The 21096-nt window shown below is 45.3% G+C and overlaps 1 protein-coding gene across 1 annotated transcript in view; it reads right to left on the bottom strand.

Annotated features, from left to right (window-relative positions):
- Positions 1–21096, bottom strand: part of LOC126293287 (tenascin-X-like) — a 126877-nt gene that overhangs the window by 27115 nt on the left and 78666 nt on the right. The window contains exon 3 of the mRNA XM_049986408.1: positions 1152–1215. Coding sequence (XP_049842365.1) covers positions 1152–1215 — 64 coding nt within the window. The remainder of the gene's footprint in view (positions 1–1151; positions 1216–21096) is intronic.

The following is a 21096-nucleotide window of genomic DNA, read 5'->3' as shown; positions in this document are numbered from 1 at the left end:
CTCTGATTACGCCCCCCGCCCCACGGCTCCGCCCTCTGCTTACACCCCCCCGCCCCACGGCTCCGCCCTCTGCTTACACCACCACCCTGCCCCAAGGCTCCGCCCTCTGCTTACACCCCCCCCGCCCCACGGCTCCGCCCTCTGCTTACACCCCCCCCCTGCCCCAAGACTCTGCCCTCTGCTTACACCCCCCCCCCTGCCCCAAGGCTCCGCCCTCTGCTTACACCCCCCCCTGCCCCAAGGCTCCGCCCTCTGCTTACACCCCCCCCCCTGCCCCAAGGCTCTGCCCTCTGCTTACACCCCCCCCTGCCCCAAGGCTCCGCCCTCTGCTTACACCCCCCCACCCCAAGACTCCGCCGTCTGCTTACACCCCCCACCCCAAGACTCCGGCGTCTGCTTACACCACCCGCCCCAGGGCTCCGCCCGCTGCTTACACCCCCCCCTTCCCCACGGCTCCGCCCGCTGCTTAGCCCCCTGCCCCACGGCTCCGCCCGCTGCTTAGCCCCCCCCGCTCCACGGCTCCGCCCGCTTCTTCGCCCCCCCCCCCCGCCCAACGGCTCCGCCCGCTGCTTAGCCCCCCCCCCCGCCCCACGGCACCGCCCACTGCTTAGCCCCCCCCGCCCCCTCGGCTCCGCCCGCTGCTTACCTCCCCACCCTTCAGTTCCGCCCGCTGCTTACTCCCCCCCGCCCCACGGTCCAACCCGCGGCTTACCCCCCCCCCCCCCACCACACGCTTCCACCCGCGGCGTAACCCCTCCCCCGCCCCACGCTTCCACCCGCGGCTAACCCCCCCCCCCCACCCCACGACTCCACCCGCTGTTTACCCCCCCACCCACTGCTTACCCCCCCCACCCCATGGCTCCACCTGCTGCTTACCCCCCACCCCATGGCTCCACCCACTGCTTACCCCCCTCCCCCACCCAACCGCTCTGCCCGCTGCTTACCCCCATCCTCCACCTCACAGCTCCACCTGCTGCTTACCCCCCCCCCCCCCCCCCCCCCACCTCACGGCTCCACCCATTGCTTATCTCCTTCCCATGGCTCAGCTTGCTGCTTACTCTCTCCCCAAACTCAACTCTCTGCTTGCCGCTCCCCAACACTACAAAATTCTTGTCATGCTTGCTAGAGTTGGGGTTGCTCCTAGTACTCACACTGCCTGTAGAGGCGGGTGGCGTTGCTTTTGTTCCATTGGCTGCAGCCAGTGTGGCATTATATCTGCAACAACAAGAGGACTATTAGCACCACTGCTACTACTACTACTACTACTACTACTACTACTAGCAATAATAATAATAATAATAATAATTGCACAGAGAGTTCACAGTGTTATGATGCAAATGATAGAAAATATCTTTGGTACATCTGACATCACATGAATGCACAGTTGTGAGAAAGATATGTCCTTGATTGGTTATGTGCAATTAGATGAAGGCTTAAAATTAGGCTCATGTCATTTGGTGTGAAGAATAGCCCAAAAACATTCGATTCAGGTAATGCAAGATTTGTTCACAACATCATAGCTGGAGACAATGTTAGCTCGTATTTGTACGAGCTGGAAAAGGAAGCAGTAATCTTTGTTTGGGTGATCCTCGACAAACCGAAATCAACGAAAACTGTTGACTCGTTAAGCACTTTAAAAAATGGCGGCTTGTTTATTTGCTTGAACTGGATGTATGGTGCACATTGCTTTAAAGGACTGAATAACTGTTAAAGCTGAATGTTACACAACAGTTAGTTTGCCATGAGAGACAGACGAAATCACAAAAACCAATCAAAAGCATTACATCGTTCTTCATTATAGCAATGCCAACAGTCATACAATGTGTAACTATTGATTACTGGACAGATTAAAACATGGGTTATTGTCTCATTGCCTAAATTTGTCAGATTTATCAGTCTACACCATTTTTTCTGTTTTTTTACAACAAACAAAAACAGATGGGGCCAGAGATTTTCGTCCCCCTCTAGACACTGTTTAACTTTTACAAAACCATGTTTATGAGGTACCAAAATCAAAATAGAAGAATGTTTTCAGAATCAGATGAAATATATAGAAAAGTGTGAAACTTTTCACGATCTTGGCCCTAGCTGTGGTGGCAGTGGTAAAATAATACCGCAATGTTTGTACAACTCTCAATTCTTCGATCTTTGTTATCATCCATTCCATGTTATTGTCTTCACAATTAGGTGCAACATTTTTCGTCAGTGTTTTTGTTTCGAATATTAATAGTTTTTCCTTCATCTTTATTTTTAAATATTAATGTTTCACATGTATATAATGTTAGTGGTTTAATAGTCTATTTATACAAGCGAATTTTGGAGTTAGCACCATAGTAAATGATCTTGTGCTTCAGACATTGATGAAAGTAAAAAGTGTTTCAATCGCTGTTACTAGATTGGCACCTATTTCTACATACGCTGTAGTGTTGTTACTAAGAAGTCTAACGCAACCCTGACAAATTCACGAAGGAGGAGTGAGACATCTTGAAATATGTAGTCTGCAAATTGCTGAATAGGTCGCCGAGGCAAAAGTCATTGACTGAATGCAAAATGACATCATTAATCTAGTATTACGCGTTTCGACGTCTGCAGACACATCTGCTCATGTCTGTTATCTGTACAAGATATAACTACTACGTCAACCTGAGCACGTAACTACTATATCTAGTGGTTGTTTACGGTTCCAGGATATCTTGATTATGGCAAACGGCGAAACACGTAATGCTGGATTAATGAAGTAATTTTGCATTCAGTTAATGACTTCTCTCTCAGCGACCCATACAGCAATTTGCAGATTACATACGGGTATACACTAAAAATATCCCCAAGTGGGTGAAGCTGTCAACAGTCTTCGAAGCGAAACCATTTACAGCCAAAGGTGCATCACTTCGGATTTTTCGTAGTTATGAGCAGATATTCTGTCGTTCCTTCATTAATACATACGCCTGTTTTCTCTGCAATTTTGTAGTTTTACAAAATAGTTTTCATCAGAATGGTGTAAAAAGCCCTTTACATCATTTGATTAAATCTGTTTTGGAGCTACTTATTAATGATACATTATCTGAATAGGCAAGTCTACCAAGCTGTCTAAAGTCCAATCTTATACTGCAGTTGAGGTACGACAGCTATTTGACGTTCGACGAGTGATATTGAGGACATCAATGATTAACAAACCCCTGAAGAAAAAAACCTGGAAACATCATGACTCCAATGTTACATTTACGTGCTTAAGGTGCAAATTCCCTCTAATATCATTTGCCTGACGGCCTTGGGAGAGCCAGTCCTGACAAAACTCTACAATCTGGTGAGCAAGATGTATGAGACAGGCGAAATACCCTCAGACTTCAAGAAGAATATAATAATTCCAATCCCAGAGAAAGCAGGTGTTGACAGATGTGAAAATTACCGAACAATCAGTTTAATAAGTCATGGATGCAAAATACTAAGGGAATTCTTAACAGATGAATGGAAAAACTGGTAGAAGCCGATCTCGGGGAAGATCAGTTCGGATTCCATAGAAATATAGGAACACGTGAGGCTATACTGACACTACGAGGCCGGCCGCGGTGGTCTCGCGGTTCTAGGCGCGCAGTCCGGAACCGTGCAACTGCTACGGTCGCAGGTTCGAATCCTGCCTCGGGCATGGATGTGTGTGATGTCCTTAGGTTAGTTAGGTTTAAGTAGTTCTAAGTTCTAGGGGACTAATGACCACAGCAGTTGAGTCCCATAGTGCTCAGAGCCATTTGAACCATTTTTTTGACACTACGACTTATTTTAGAAGCTAGATTAAGGAAAGGCAAACCTATGTTTCTAGCATTTGTAGACTTAGAGAAAGCTTTTGACAATGATGACTGGAATACTCTCTTTCAAATTCTGAAGGTGACAGCGGTAAAATGCAGGGAGCGAAAGCCTATTTACAATTTGTACAGAAACCAGATGGCAGTTATAAGAGTCGAGGGACATGAAAGGGAAGCAGTGGTTGGGAAAGGAGTGAGACAGGGTTGTAGCCTCTCCCCGATGTTATTTAATCTGTATATTGAGCAAGCTGTGAAGGAAACAAAAGAAAAATTTGGAGTATGTATTAAAATCCATGGAGAAGAAATAAAAACTTTGAGGTTCGTCGGTGACATTGTAATTCTGTCAGAGATAGCAAAGCACTTGGAAGAGCAGTTGAACGGAATGAACAGTTTCTGGAAAGAAGGGCATAAGATGAACACCAACAAAAGCAAAACGAAGATAATGGAATGTAGTCGAATTAAGTCGGGTGATGCTGAGGGAATTAGATTAGGAAATGAGACACTTAAAGTAGTAAAGGAGTTTTGCTATTTGGGTAGCAAAATAACTGATGATGGTCGAAGTAGAGAGGATATAAAATGTAGACTGGCAATGGCAAGGAAAGCGTTTCTGAAGAAGAGAATTTTGTTAACATCGAGTATAGATTTAAGTGTCAGGAAGTCGTTTCTAAAAGTATTTGTTTGGAGCGTAGCCATGCATGGAAGTGAATGAAACATGGACGATATCTAGTTTGGACAAGAAGAGAATAGAAGCTTTCGAAATGTGGTGCTACAGAAGAATGCTGAAGATTAGCTGGGGTAGATCACATAATTAATGAGGAGGTACTGAATAGGATTGGGGAGAAGAGAAGTTTGTGGCACAACTTGACTAGAAGATGGGATCGGTTGGTAGGACATGTTCTGAGGCATCAAGGGATCACCAATTTAGTATTGGAGGGCAGCGTGGAGGGTAAAAATCGTAGAGGGAGACCAAGAGATGAATGCACTAAACAGTTTCAGAAGGATGTAGGTTGCAGTAGGTACTGGGAGATGAAGAAGCTTGCACAGGATAGAGTAGCGTGGAGAGCTGCATCAAACCAGTCTCAGGACTGAGGACCACCACCACCACCACCACCACCACCACCACCACCACAACAACAACAACAACGACAACATCTTTTGCCTGATTTTCAAATTCTTTGCCGGCGGCAGTTATCTCATGATGGTCTTGTAAGCCGAAAACTGGTTCATGAGAGTGGTTTACAGCATCCACAGTTTCTGCTTTGTTTTTGACTGATCAGAGAACATCTAGTTTGATAACAGTAGGCTACGAACTGCCGGCGTTCCCGCGTAAGCAACTGCAGTCCTGTCCGACACTGTTGTTTTTTTTTCCCCCTGTTCAAATGTTTAGAGGTCGGAGCAACGAGATACTGCAGTTTGTCGCTGCGCGCGGCGATACATCGAAAGCGCTCCGCTTTCCTCGTCCAATTCTTCTCGGAACCCGCGCACAGTCCTCGCCTGTGACGTCATCGGCTGCTGAAAAACAGACAGAGCGCCCGTGCCAAGGTCGTAACAGCGCAGCCAAAGAGCGAGGAACGGTTCAGGGATTTGCCTAACGGCTGTACGTGACTCGACAGCACTCCCATTACTCGCGCATGTCACCCCTGCCTGTTGACACATGGGACGGAAATCGATAGATGTGATGTACACATACCAACAAGCGAATGATTACAAATCAAAAAAAAAAAAAAAAAAATGGATGAAGAGAAAGAGTTTCACGAACCGAGCAAGTCGGTAATGCGTTCCTCCACCTCTGGTCCTTACACGAGCAGTTATTCCGCTTGGCATTTATTGGCAGAGTTGTTGGATACCTTTCAGAGGAATATCGTACCAAATTCTGTCTAATTGGCGCTTTAAATTCCCGAGCTGGTTGGACGAGTCTGTCCCAATGTTCCATACGTTCTGAACTGCGGGAGATCCGGCGCTCTTCTGGCCAAGGAAGGGTTTGGCAAAGCATGAAGACTTGCATTAGAAATTCTCGCTCGTGTGGGCGGGTACTATCTCGCTGAAACGTAAGCCCACGATGTCTTGCCATGAAGGGCAATATCCCGACGTACCCCTGTGCTGTGAGTGCGGCCTATGAGAACGAAAGGGCTCCTGCTATGAAAGGAAATGCCACCCCAGATCATCACTCCTGGTTGTGGCGTATGGTGGGCGACAGCCAGTTTGGTATCTCATTGCTGTCCGGGGCATCTCCAAATACGCCCTCATTGACCGGACAGAATTGCCTTCACTGATGAGTCCCCTTCTACCTGAACCCCGATGACGTGTGCCTTCAACCCGCTTAACCTTTACACCTACAGTCACTTCTGATAAGAAATCAATAATATGCGCCACTAGAAGTGACCAACAGCATAGTGACGTCAAAACAGGAAACATTCCACATTCTGACTGCTTACAGCGCAATATTTTCACCTTGTGGCAGAACGTGGAACTATTTTTTCAGCATACCCTGCGAACGCACCGATCAATGAACACACCTGTAATACTTCACTGTCCTCTCATGTACACAGCCTGCGTTTCAGCACTTTGAACTCGGGTTTTTTTTTAGTAGGAGTGGAAGCTTTATTCATCCGTAGATCGCTTTTTACAAGGATACAGGACATGTCAAAATATTTACAAGTTTAGACCAATTTAAAATGTGCTAATTCGTATACATATACATTTACAGACTTTTAGTTAGAGACAACCATTAGATTTTACTCCTGGTATACAATATTTTTTGTTTTACGAATAACTTATTAAATAATGTAATGCCCCACTGTTCACTCATAGCTCACAATCAGTCACTGCATACACTATACACACATTGTTTCATAACACTTCACACACACACACACACACACACACACACACAGGTGATCTCTGGGCCATTTTCTGTACCGCACCTTCCCAATTACTATCCTGAAAAAATTGAGTCAGCATCCGTCCATAATGAGTGAGATGTTGAGCTCAGAAAGAGGAAGAGGTGTTAGTATTGCGCTATACATATCTTCTGGGGAGAGTTTCTAGAAAGGAAACAAAAAGTGTAGGTGTTATGTGGAATGTCGGATGTTTTATAATAATAGTAATAATAATAATAATATTAATTTGTTTAACATTTTTTTATCAAATCCCTATTCTGTTTTATCTAAGTAGTCCTTCAATGTATAAAATGTATTGCATAACAGATACTTTTTAGCTGCCTTTTTAAATAATTGTATTTTTGCAATTTCTTTAATCTCCTTAGGTAATTTATTGTACAGCTTTATTCCTTGGCAGTAAATGCAGTTTTAAGTTTTATGTTTATTTTTCTTGGTAAATGTAAGTTGAAAACTGTACAGTCCAGGTGAGTTTTGAAGTCACGACCCTCCATGCAACAGATTAGTGCCATAACCACTATACCACGTTGCTGGTTAATCGTAACCACCCGGTAAAAGTGAGTAAAGGAGACAATGAAATGAACTATGAATTCCATAAATGTGATGTGTATAGCTACGACCAGAGCTGTGGAACACACAAAGTAATAAGCCCAAGTATCGAAACCTGAAGGGTAGTCTCGTTCGTACCGTCTTGCAAAGATGAGTTCTGAACCATAGGTCATAAGACTTTTCATAAGACTTATAAACTCTTCAGCTTTATCACATGTGCTTCTGCGTTCGCGGGAAGCAGCTTGCCTACTGTCTTATTTTAAAGAGGCGCATCGATGACAAGTATACTTTAAAAAGGCACATCAGGCATCTGTATGAATCACCAGTGGATAAAAACTGAAGAGCGAATACCAGTCTGGTTGTAACCGGTGTACCGTTTTTCGTATGGGTATTGGTCTCACCCATTCTCAGATGAAGTGCTTTTAAACTATGTATTCAAAATCGTGTTTCACCATTCTGAAAAAAGGAGTGTATTCAGTACACACGTTACAGTTTCGCAAGTAACTCGCTTACCTGAAAAAAGAGAAAAAAAGAAAAAGGCAGAACGCATCAAGAAAGCCCAAATTCCCTTTCCTTTGATTATTTATCCGTTGCGGAATACAAACAAGAGTTTGTGAACCACACGCGGTTTCACCATTTCGTCCAACACTTTCGGCCCGGAGTTTACAATGGGCGGCAGCGTTGCCGAACATGTGGCTGCAGTTCGTAGTTCAAAAACATTATGAATACACTTCTGCATGCGCACAGTCCATTGCCAGTAGAAAGTATAGCCAGAGGTATCCAGTCTTTTAGTTTACTTGCGGCGCATTGGAAGAAGGCGAGTATTTCTGGGCCGTGCATAACGCATTTAACATCAACAATATCAGCGGAAGAAACAAAGAAGCGCGATGGACGAATGACAGAACGGCATCGTGTATGGTAAATGCTCCATCTGGGCTTATCTGGCTACAAAAGTTAGTTTGTTGGTTTCTGGGGGAAGAGACCAAACAGTGAGGTCATAGGTCTCTTCGCATTAGGGAAGGACAGGGAAGGAAATCGGCCGCGCCCTTTCAGAGGAACCATCCGGCATTTGCCTGGAACGATTTAGGGAAATCACGGAAAACCTAAATTAGGATGGCCGGACGCGGGATTAAACCGTCGTCCTCCCGAATGCGAGTCCAGTGTGGCTACAAAAGTTGCAGGAGTTTGTGTGCAACAGAACGTTACAGTTTTTGTAAAAATCGTCACCAACGCCTGTTTCTCTGCAAACACGGCTCGTCAATTTCCGCAGGCTGCGTTGAACATTTAGGACCAGAAAGTGATTGTACCATAAGATACAAGCTGCCAAAACAGGATCCAAATTTGTCATGACAAGATTTATGAACTACTGTTGTTGTTGTCGTCTTCAGTCCTGAGACTGGTTTGATGCATCTCTCCATACTACTCTATCCTGTGCAAGCTTCTTCATCTCCCAGTACCTACTGCAACCTACATCCTTCTGAATCTGCTTAGTGTATTCATCTATTGGTCTCCCTCTACGATTTTTACCCTCCACGCTGCCCTTCAATGCTAAATTTGTGATCCCTTGATACCTCAAAACATGTCCTACCAACCAATCCCATCTTCTAGTCCAGTTGTGCCACAAATTTCTCTTCTCCCCAATCCTATTCAATACTTCCTCATTAGTTATGTGAATTACCCATCTAATCTTGAGCATTCTTCTGTAGCACCACATTTCGAAAGCTTCTATTCTCTTCTTGTCCAAACTAGTTATCGTCCATGTTTCACTTCCATACATGGCTACACTCCAAACAAATACTTTCAGAAACGACTTCCTGACACATAAATCTATATTCGATGTTAACAAATTTCTCTTCTTCAGAAACGCTTTCCTTGCCATTGCCAGTCTACATTTTATATCCTCTCTACTTCGACCATCATCAGTTATTTTACTTCCTAAATAGCAAAACTCCTTTACTACTTTAAGTGTCTCATTTCCTAATCTTATTGCCTCAGCATCACCCGATTTAATTTGAATACATTCCATTATCCTCGTTTTGCTTTTGTTGATGTTCATCTTATATCCTCTTTTCAAGACACTGTCCATTCCGTTCAACTGCTCTTCCAAGTCCTTTGCCGTCTCTGACAGAATTACAATGTCATCGGCGAACCTCAAAGTTTTTACTACTTCTCCATGAATTTTAATACCTACTCCAAATTTTTCTTTTGTTTCCTTTACTGCTTGCTCAATATACAGATTGAATATCATCGGGGAGAGGCTACAACCCTGTCTCATTCCTTTCCCAACCACTGCTTCCCTTTCATGACCCTCGACTCTAATAACTGCCATCTGGTTTCTTTACAAATTGTAAATAGCCTTTCGCTCCCTGTATTTTACCCCTGCCAACTTTAGAATTGGAAAGAGAGTATTCCAGTCAACATTGTCAAAAGCTTTCTCTAAGTCTACAAATGCTAGAAACGTAGCTTTGCCTTTTCTTAATCTTTCTCCTAAGATAAGTCGTAAGGTCAGTATTGCGTCACGTGTTCCAACATTTCTACGGAATCCAAACTGATCCTCCCCGAGGTCCGCATCTACCAGTTTTTCCATTCGTCTGTAAAGAATTCGCATTAGTATTTTGCAGCTGTGACTTATTAAACTGATAGTTCGGTAATTTTCACATCTGTCAGCACCTGCTTTCTTTGGGATTGGAATTATTATATTCTTCTTGAAGTCTGAGGGTGTTTCACCTGTCTCATACATCTTGCTCACCAGCTGGTAGAGTTTTGTCATGACTGGCTCTCTCAAGGCCGTCAGTAGTTCTAATGGAATGTTGTCTACTCCGGGGGCCTTGTTTCGACTCAGGTCTTTCAGTGCTCTGTCAAACTCTTCACGCAGTATCTTACCTCCCATTTCGTCTTCATCTACATCCTCTTCCATTTCCATAATATTGTCCTCAAGTACATCGCCCTTGTATAAACCTTCTATATACTCCTTCCACGTTTCTGCCTTCCCTTCTTTGCTTAGAACTGGGTTGCCATCTGAGCTCTTGATATTCATACACGTGGTTCTCTTCTCTCCAAAGGTCTCTTTAATTTTCCTGTAGGCAGTATCTATCTTACCCCTAGTGAGATAAGCTTCTACATCCTTACATTTGTCCTCTAGCCATCCCTGCTTAGCCATTTTGCACTTCCTGTCGATCTCATTTTTGAGACATTTGTATTCCTTTTTGCCTACTTCATTTACTGCATTTTTATATTTTCTCCTTTCATCAATTAAATTCAATATTTCTTCTGTTACCCAAGGATTTCTAGCAGCCCTCGTCTTTTTACCTACTTTATCCTCTGCTGCCTTCACTACTTCATCCCTCAGAGCTACCCATTCTTCTTCTACTGTGTTTCTTTCCCCCACTGCTGTCAATTGTTCCCTTATGCTCTCCTCGAAACTCTGTACAACCTCTGGTTCTTTCAGCTTATCCAGATCCCATGTCCTTAAATTCCCACCTTTTTGCAGTTTCTTCAGTTTTAACCTACAGGTCATAACCAATAGATTGTGGCCAGAGTCCACATCTGCCCCTGGAAATGTCTTATAATTTAAAACCTGATTCCTAAATCTCTGTTTTACCATTATATAATCTATCTTATACCTTTTAGTATCTCTAGGATTCTTCCATGTATACAACCTTCTTTTATGATTCTTGAACCAAGTGTTAGCTATGATTAAGTTATGCTCTGTGCAAAATTCTACCAGACGGCTTCCTCTTTCATTTCTTAGCCCCAATCCATAATCACCTACTATGTTTCCTTCTCTCCCTTTTCCTACTGACGAATTCCAGTCACTCAGGACTATTAAATTTTCGTCTCCCTTCACTACCTGAATAATTTCTTTTATCTCATCATACATTTCATCAATTTCTTCATCATCTGCAGAGCTAGTTGGCACATAAACTTGTACTACTGTAGTAGGCATTGGCTTTGTGTCTATCTTGGCCACAATAATGCGTTCACTATGCTGTTTGTAGTAGCTTACCCGTACTCCTATTTTTTTATTCATTATTAAACCTACTCCTGCATTACCCCTATTTGATTTTGTGTTTTTAACCCTGTAGTCACCTGACCAGAAGTCTTGTTCCTCCTGCCACCGAACTTCACTAATTCCCACTATATCTAACTTTAACCTATCCATTTCCCTTTTTAAATTTTCTAACCTACCTGCCCGATTAAGGGATCTGACATTCCACGCTCCGATCCGTAGAACGCCAGTTTTCTTTCTCCTGAGTAGTCCCCGCCCGGAGATCCGAATGGGGGACTATTTTACCTCCGGAATATTTTACCCAAGAGGACACCATCATCATTTAATCATACAGTAAAGCTGCATGCCTTCGGGAAAGATTACGGCCGTAGTTTCCCCTTGCTTTCAGCCGTTTGCAGTACCAGCACAGCAAGGCCGTTTTGGTTAATGTTACAAGGCCAGATCAGTCAATCATCCAGACTGTTGCCCCTGCAACTACTGAAAAGGCTGCTGCCCCTTTTCAGGAACCACACGTTTGTCTGGCCTCTCAACAGATACCCCTCCGTTGTGGTTGCACCTACGGTACGGCCATCTGTATCGCTGAGGCACGCAAGCCTCCCCACCAACGGCAAGGTCCATGGTTCATGGGGGTGGTATGAACTACTACGACAGCAAAATGTGATCAGTCTGCTGTATACCGAGTACTTTTTCAGCAACTAAGCTGCTGCACATAAAAAGCTGAGCGGAATCAGCAAGTTTCATCTCGGGAGTCCACCCAGATCATAAGCAACAGTGAAGCAAAGCCTGGCAATTTATTCGTGTCTGTCACAACACACTGAGGGGACAAAAGTCGTCTTATACCACCCACCACCCCAGTACCGTATCGAACTTCCTCTTGCCAGGTGGAGTGCAACAGCTCGATGTGGCACGGACTCAACACCTCGCCGGAAGGAAATATTGCCTCTATAGCCGTTCTTAGTTGTAAAAGTGATGCCGGTGCATAACTTCTTTCACGAACTGATCTCTCGATTACGTCCCAAATCAATAGCTCGAATTCACCAGAATGTTCGAACCAGTTGTGAACAATTGTAGCCTAGTAACACGGAACACTGTCTAACAATACCACTTCTTGCAAAGCAGGTTAGAAATCAGATTAATAATGTTGCTCACGCAGCATATGTTCGCTTTATAGGGCAACAACAAAGTTATTGACTGTGGATGGTATCGTCAGAATGGAAATAAAGAAGTCAGTGTAAAAAAAGACGTTAATTTTGGCACTTATCTTGAATGGATTCCCACGTAGATTTCGTCGACTTTGTTATGTTGATTCTAGGGTGATTCCACTTTGACTGATAGAAGGTCCAGATCTGTATTTTAGCAATATTTGAAGACCTAACAAATGCGTTTTTCAGGAAATCCTTAATGATCAAACAATCCCATATTAGAACAATGGTATGGTAGAAATAATTTGTGACTTGCTGCTCACGATTTACATTTTTATTAAATTTCTTGTAAATTCACATATACGTCTTCTTAATAGCCACATTATCAAGAAAACAGTTTTGAATCAATCTTCATATATTTAACCAAACACAAGACTTGGCCGTTCTTTTACAAAGCGAAATAACAACTTAACTTCTGCAAAGTGAAACGAAGACTGCTCTGTGCGCATTCGCGCCAATGCGGTTACAAGTAAGTCAAAGATTATTACAGTCTCACAGAAATGAATACACGGAAGAACCATATCACTGTAATATAGCGATACATCAGAGTACCTATTCATTTATAAAACCAAATGTGAATTTTGTCACAAAAATATGTCGAAGAAAAGTAGTACGATATTATTGGTATCGAGAACTGGGGCTGGAGTGCCGTAATGGTCACGTAAATAACGAACCATTACAACTGCCACCTTTGTTTGGGAATATGGGGTACATGAATGGCTGCAGATAGTCTCCACTTCCAGTCAGTGATCTGTTCATTTGACGTAAACGCACCCCACACCATTATGGAGCCAGCACGGCCTTGTACAGCACCTTGTTGGCAGCTTGGGTCCGCTGCTTCCTGGGGGTCTGCGCCACACACTAGCCCCACCATCAGTGGGCCTCATCTGACCAGGCCAGAGTTTTCCAGTCGTTTAGTGTCCAACTGATACGGCCACGAATCCAGGAGAGGCGCTGCAGGTGATGTCGTGCTTTTAGCGAAGGCCCTCGCTTCGGTCTTCTGTTGCCATTTCCCATTAACGCCAAATTTCGGCATACTGTCCTGACTGATGCGTTCGTCGTTCGTCCCACATTGATTTCTGTGGTTATTTCATGAAGTATTGCTTGTCTGTTAGCACTGACAATTCTACGCAAATGCCGGCCGGTGTGGCCGAGCGGTTCTAGGCACTTCAGTCTGGAACCGCGCGACCGCTCCGGTCGCAGGTTCGAATGCTGCCTCGGGCATGGATGTGTGTGACGTAGGTTGAAGTAGTTCTAAGTTCTAGGGGACTGATGACATCAGATGTTAATTCCCATAGTGCTCAGAGCCATTTGAGCCATTTTTCTACGCAAACCCCGCTCGTCTTAGGCGTTAAGTGAAGACTGTCGGCCACTGCGTTGTCAGTCGTGAGCTAATGCCTGAAATTTGGTATTCTCAGCACTCTTGACACTGTGGATCGTCTCGGAATACTGAATTCCCTCACGAACTGGAATGTCCCATGCAGTCCCGTCGTATGGCCATCATTACACTGGAAACCTTTCCACATGAATCCTCTGAGTACAAATCGCAGCTCCGGCCTTTTACACCTTCTGTGCGGATACTACCGCGATTTGTGTTTGTGCAAACCGCTATCTTGTGGGTTGTGTCTCCCCAGTGTCGGAAACGCTAGAAAGAGATTAAGTATACCGAAATTAGGTCATCGGTGGCTGATTGGAGCCAGCAGTGAAACGCCAGTACATGCGTTCATACAGGGTGATAACTATTGAACAATATGAAATAAAATCGTCTTAAGTTCTGAACGGTTTGCTTTAGGACGTTCAAACCCGACGGTTGGCCGCAGGGCATGATGGAAATTAGTATGTGGAGTATGGTTTGGTTTAGCGACGAAGCCCACATTCATTTGGATGGGTTCGTCAATAAGCAAAATTGCTGCACTTGGGAGACTGAGAATCCGCGTTTCGTGATCGAGAAGTCACTTCATCCCTCAACGGGCGACTGTGTGGTGTGCAATGTCCGGTCACGGAATAGTCGGTGCGATATTCCTTGATGGCACGGTGACCATCGAACGGTACGTGAAGGTTTTGGAAGATTATCTCATCACCATTATCCAAAGCGACCTTGATTTCGACAATGTGTGGTTCATGCAAGACGGAGCTCGACCCCATCAAAGCAGGAGAGTGATGCCCTGCAAGAGCACTTTGGGGACCGCATTCCGGCTCTCGGGTACCCAGAGGCCACTGGTATGGCCGCCATACTCTCTGAACACATGCGACTCCTTTTTGTGGGCGTTACATTAACGACAAGGTGATAGCAATAACTCCAAAACCATTGGTGAGCTGAAAACAGCCATTCAGGACGTCATCGGCAGCATCGATGTTCCGACACTTTAGCGGATCATGCAGAAGTTTGCTACTTGTATGCGCCACATCATCGCCAATGGTGGCAGGCAGATGGAACACGTCATAACCCAAATCCGAATATCTGTCGTGACGTTTACATGTTGAATAAAGTGGGTGCACGCCCTAGTTTGTAACTAATTTACGTTTTTTCATATAGTTCAAAAACTGTGACCCTGTACATACATAACGGTATACAAAGTGTAGATGTTTTTGACACTATTTCCTTTCCTATCGTTGGTTGTTGTCGAAATGTCCTGAATTGATAGTACTTCATACGAAGGAAGCCCATTTGACTGTTAAAGATCACACAAGTTCAAGTTGTTATGCGTGAAGCAGCTAAGCCCCGAAAAGGGAAACAGAACACTTATGCTGCTAAGTCAATGCAATCAAAAGATATGGCCATTTGCTTCACATATTAAAATACGATACTCAAACTCACTCATCAAAACCTACAGATAAGTTCCCGTTGACGTAGAATTAAGAAATTTGTCAGGCAGCAAACTTTCGCCATAAAAGTAAGAAAAAAGTCCCAAACAGTTAATTTGTCATATTTCATTTGTTTACACCTCAGGGTCATCTGCTGCCACCGATTTCTTTCCTTAGCAGTCTGTATCCATGGTGTGAGGGTCCCGCGAGATCTAGGTCCTCAGCGGACGCCAGAATCGCCACCTCATCCTCAGAAGCAAAGCTTGTAGGTAGCGGTGGTGTGGGTGACACCGCAAGTCCCTTGGTCTTGGGGGTCTTCTTTTTGGATTTCTCTCGCTGCTCCGTGGATTTCTCTGGCTGGGAGGGTTTGTCTGATTCAGTCTCCGGGACTGAGGATGATCGTAAAGCCCTACGACCAGCTGCTTGTGGGCACTTCAGCCACTGACGAGAGTCATCTTTCCCACTAGCAGAAACCTGGGGAGGGAGTGACCCAAGGGACCCCTTCCTAGCGAGAGGTGCCGAAGAAGACTTACGCTTCTCCGGCTGGTGTCCCTGATGGTTGGGGGGAGAGGGTAGTTCTCCTGAGATAGGAACAGGCCCCTACCATGAAGGGGGCAGGTGCAGTCTTCCGGCTCAGAGAGCCGACTGTAATTCGTGGAACAGATGGGGCTACAACTGTTCACGTAGTGACGGTGTAAACGAAGTCATAACCACAGGATGTAGACGCTCAAATTGTTTCTTAGCCTCAGTGTAGATCAGTCGGTCCAGTCTTGTATTCCTTGATTTCCCTTTTGCACTGTAAAATCCTGCAGTCTGGCGAGCAAAGGGAATGATGCTCCCCACAGTTGACACATATGGGAGGCGGGGTACTTGGGGTATTGGGATGTGATGGACGTCCACAATCTCGACATGTGGCGATGGAGGCGTGGGAAGACATATGGCCAAACTTCCAGCACTTAAAGCACCGCATATATGGCTTTACATAACAGCTATAGACCATCACCTTGACCTTCTCGGGCAATGTCACCCTTGAAGGCCAAGATGAAGGCACTGGAGGCAACCTGATTATCCCTCAGACTCTGATGGGCGCGCCAGATAAAATGAATGCCACGTCGCGCAGCTCGTCGTCAAGACTGCAAAAGAAGGTCCCTGTGGAATATAATACCCTGGACCATATTTAGGTTGTAGAGCGTGATGGTAACAGAAACAGCCTCCAGCTTGTCACAAGCGAGTAATGCCCTGGTCTGGGTAGAGGACTGACCCTGACCACATTTTGGACAACACGTCCACCTCTCCAAACTTTTCCTCTAAATGGTCTACAAAAAACTGTCTTCTTCAAAACAAAGGAGACGCCATCAGTTCTTGTACATACAAGGTACCAGAGTGAGTAAGATTCGCTGCCATCCTTAGCCTGGCATTCCTCCCATGGTGTGGCCTGGTAGGGGAATGATTTAGGTGCGAACTTCCTTGCACTGTAGTGAGACTTAGAGCGCTTAGAGACTGCTGGTGTTTGATCACCAGTAACTGATGACGTGGTACACTTCATGCGCAATCTGCCCTGATGCCGCCCATTCCCAACAGGGGCCCTCCCCATGGGCGCCACCCAGCCGCAGCAAAGGCCACCTGGCAGGATGGCCATCGTCAGGAGTCCAGATGCTCCTTGGCATACGTGGGGAGTTAGCGGTGCAGGTATCAGCAGAGCGATCCCTGTGTGCTAGATATCAGGTGCAAACAAGTCCATGGTCATAGTCAGCGCAGGAAGCGACACCACATAGTGCATGGTGGAAAAGGCAAGCAGGAAGGTGTCCTAGCCCAAGAGATGGAGAATGAGTGGGACTGCAATGCGACGACGAGAAAGTGGGCTACAGATCACAAGGCACAGTGGACAAGATGCACCATGTAAGGCGCCCTTCCCCAATTTTGAAGAATGGAGGCCAAACCCTACAGAGGGCCATCACACAAAGGCCTAAACGTGTGAGACTCATTTTAGTCGCCTCTTACAACAGACAGTAATACCTCGGGCCTCTTCTTACCCGTGGACCCGCGAAGGGGGGAGGGGGGGGGGGGGGGGACTGGAACTCACGCTGGTGAATTTGATACGGCATTTTTCCACTTCCCATCCTTCGTCTGGCTATCAAAATTTGGACGAAATTCGCTTGTGTAGTTTACAGGGCGTCCCGTTTTCGTTCCGCTAAAACCAGTACGGTGCGATAAATAATTAGTCCTTCCCCCTCATCGTTTCAGTAAGCCGCCGCCCTCCCCCTCTCCCCCCAACTGAGGGCGTGCATAGTATTCTGCATGGAGTATTAGTCATGAACCAGCTATCTGCAAGGTGGATGCCGCGATTACTCACAGTCGACCAAAAGCGCACTCGGTACAACATTTCAACACAACGTCTGGCGATGTTTAATCGCAATCCTCAAGACTTCTTGCGCCGACGTGCAACTGCTGATGAAATCTGGCTCAGGTACTCACCAGAGTCAGAACGTCATGTCAAAACAATGGACGAAGGCTGCTGAAACTCCGCCTAACAAGGCTAAGAGCATATTGTCAGCCGTTAAGGTGATGGCCACTGTTTTTTGGGATTCCAAGGAATAATCTTCATAGATTACTTGGGAGAAAGCAGAACCGTGGCTGGACCCTATTATACTTCATTGTTGGATCGTCTGAAACTTGCGCTGGCTGAAGAGAGACCAACATTGCCACGCAAAAAAGTATTCTTTCAGCAGGATAATGCAACATTCCCCATATCAATAATGAAAGTGGCAAAAGTGCGTGAACTGGGTTTTGAACTGGTCCCTCGTCCACTCTATCCACCAGATTTTGTGCCAAGTAACTTTTCCCTGTTCCCTAACTTGAAACTTTGGCTTGTTACGAATAAAATTTTATGAAATGAGGAAGTGATTGTGCACTCAGTGAGTATTTTGGCAGACGCTATTTTCCCAATGGGATGAAAAGCTGGAGATCGCTGGACCAAGTGTCCATCCCTCAAAGGAGAAAATGTCGAGAAGTAATGTGACTCTCATATGGGAGGATGACTGTTCATAGCCGGACTGAGCCATCCAGGTTTAGGTTTTCCGTAGAGGGGAGGGGGGGGGGGGGAGAGATTGGACTGCTGCTTCGATCAGAGCGTGCTAAACTGCCAGGGACAACAGACGCGACGGCACCTAGCAGTCAGCACTCACCAGAGGACGTTATCTCAGCTGAATACGACATCACACCATTAGCGGCGCTGTCTGCGTGTTGACCATCGCCGTAGCCACTCCAATGCCCCCCCCCCCCCCAATGCCTCGTGGGAAGTGAGCCGGGCGCCGATTTTCCCTGCCACCAGAGCGACCGATAACGTCGATGACAGGTGGCCAGAGAGGAAGGCATGATATAGCGTGACTGAATTTTCTACATTTTACCGACGATGTCTAGACTCATAAGCGAAAATCGTTCTGATATCTCTGACGGTGGAATACGTGTACCGGTGCTGATGCTACTCAGATAGTTCACTAATGGCCATTAAAATTGGTACACCAAGAAGAAATCCAGATGATAAACAGGTATTCATTGGACAAATATATTATACTAGAACTGACACATGATTACATTTTCACTCAATTTGGGTGCATACATCCTGAGAAATCAGTACCCAGTACAACCACCTCTGACACTAATAACGGTCTTGATACGCCTGGGCATTGAGCCAAACAGAGCTTGGATGGCGTGTGCAGGTACAGCTGCCCATGCAGCATCGACACAGTACAACAGTTCATCAAGAATAGTGTGACTGGCGTATTGAGACGATCCAGCTGCTCGGCCGCCGTTGACCAGACGTTTTCAATTGGTGAGAGTTCTGGAGAATGTGCTGACCAGGGCAGCAGTCTAACATTTTCTGTATCCACAAAGGCCCGTACAGGACATGCAAGATGCGGTCGTACATTATCCTGCTGAAATGTAGGGCTTCACGGGGATCGAATGAAGGGTAGAGCCATGGATCGTAACACATCTGAAATGTAACGTCCACTGTTCAAAGTGCCGTCAATGCGAATAAGAGGTGACCGAGACGTGTAGCCAATGGCACCCCCCCCCCCCCCCATACCATCACGCCGGGTGATACGTCAGTATGGCGATGACGAATACACGCTTCCAATGTGCGTTCACCGCGATGTCGCCAAACACGGATGCGACTATCGTGATGCTGTAAACAGAACCTGGATCCATCCGAAAAAATGACGTTTTGCCATTCATGCACCCAGGTTCGTCGTTGAGTACACCAACTCAGGCGCTCCTATCTGTGATGCAGTGTCAAGGGTAACTGCAGCCACGGTTTCCGAGCTGATAGTCCATGCTGCTGCAAACGTCGTCGAACTGTTCGTGCAGATGGTTGTTGTCTTGCAAACGTCCCCATCTGTTGACACAGGGATCGAGACGTGCTTGCACGATCCTTTACAGCCATGCGGATAAGATGCCTGTCATCTCGACTGCTAGTGATACGAAGCCGTTGGGATCGAGCACGGCGTTCCGTATTACCCTCCTGAACCCACCGATTCCATATTCTGCTAACAGTCATTGGATCTCGACCAACGCGAGCAGCAAACATCAATCGCGATAGGCTACAATCCGACCTTTATCAAAGTAGGAAACGTGATGGTACGCATTTCTCCTCCTTACACGAGGCATCACAACAACGTTTCACCAGGCAATGCCAGTCAACTGCTATTTGTGTATGAGAAATCTGTTGGAAACTTTCCTCATGTCAGCACATTGTAGGTGTCGCCACCGGCGCCAACCTTGTGTGAATGGTCTGAAAAGCTAATCATTTGCATATCACAGCATCTTCTTCCTGTCGGTTCAATTTCGCGTCTGTAGCACGTCATCTTCGTGATGTAGTAATGTTAATGGCCAGAAGTGCATAACAAGCAAGATTCAGATGTGGTAGTATGGGCCAAGACCAGAAAGAAATATTCAGTAAATACGGGCTCTAAAATGCATACTTTAAGAGGTATGAGCACTTGTTCATCTCTCCTACTGTGAAAACATCCTTCCTACTGAACGAGTGCCAATTGCAGTTAAGGTATCCATTTTAGAACCCATATTTACTGGACTTACTTTCTTGTCCTGGTCCGTACTGCCTCATCCCAAAATACGTAAACTGAAGAGTTTGCAGTAGGAGTGATGCGTTTTGGAGTATCGAAGATGGACAGGTGTTCATACCTGGCTCTGAAAGCTACTTATCCTAAAATCTTAGCAACAACAGTAATGGTACCATTTTTCTACTGTCAGAGGTATCAGTAGGATTTTCGCTAATAAATTTCGACTCAGTCGATTCTGGACTGGAGTCCCTTACCTCAAACTGAAACGTTTAGTCTTCTCCGTAAACCTTCAACTATTGTGACATTATCATGCAATCTCTGGCACACTGTTTACATCTCCCAGGAAGTTTGACATCAAATGATATTTAGAAGGCAGCAAACAGGGCCTTTTTAGTTTATCCTTTCTACCTCGTTTTCTTTATCAGTTCGAAATAACATCGACAATTATTTTCCCAGTTCAATATTTCTGCCTCTTCACTGCTGAAACTACTTTCATTAAAAAAGTTCACGTATTTACATTCTTATTCATGCATAGTGGGAGAATGTTTCTTTGTGCAGGGACTGTAAAACGTAAATACCTTTTTGCTTTCCATACTTCATCTATGTAGTGGGACAACACTTGTAGGAATAAATACCAGACTGTGGTGCAAGATACGCAGTGTGTCACAAAAACAAAGAAAACAATAAGATCACAAAGACAGAAAAGCACAAAATCTATTACTAAATTAGAAGTGCGCCCTGCGAGAGTATGTTATT

Source organism: Schistocerca gregaria, chromosome 10 (genome assembly GCF_023897955.1).
Source record: "Schistocerca gregaria isolate iqSchGreg1 chromosome 10, iqSchGreg1.2, whole genome shotgun sequence".
Classification (NCBI taxonomy): Eukaryota; Metazoa; Arthropoda; class Insecta; order Orthoptera; family Acrididae; genus Schistocerca; species Schistocerca gregaria.
Note: the sequence above shows the minus strand (reverse complement) of the source record. Positions and strands in the feature narration are given on the sequence as shown.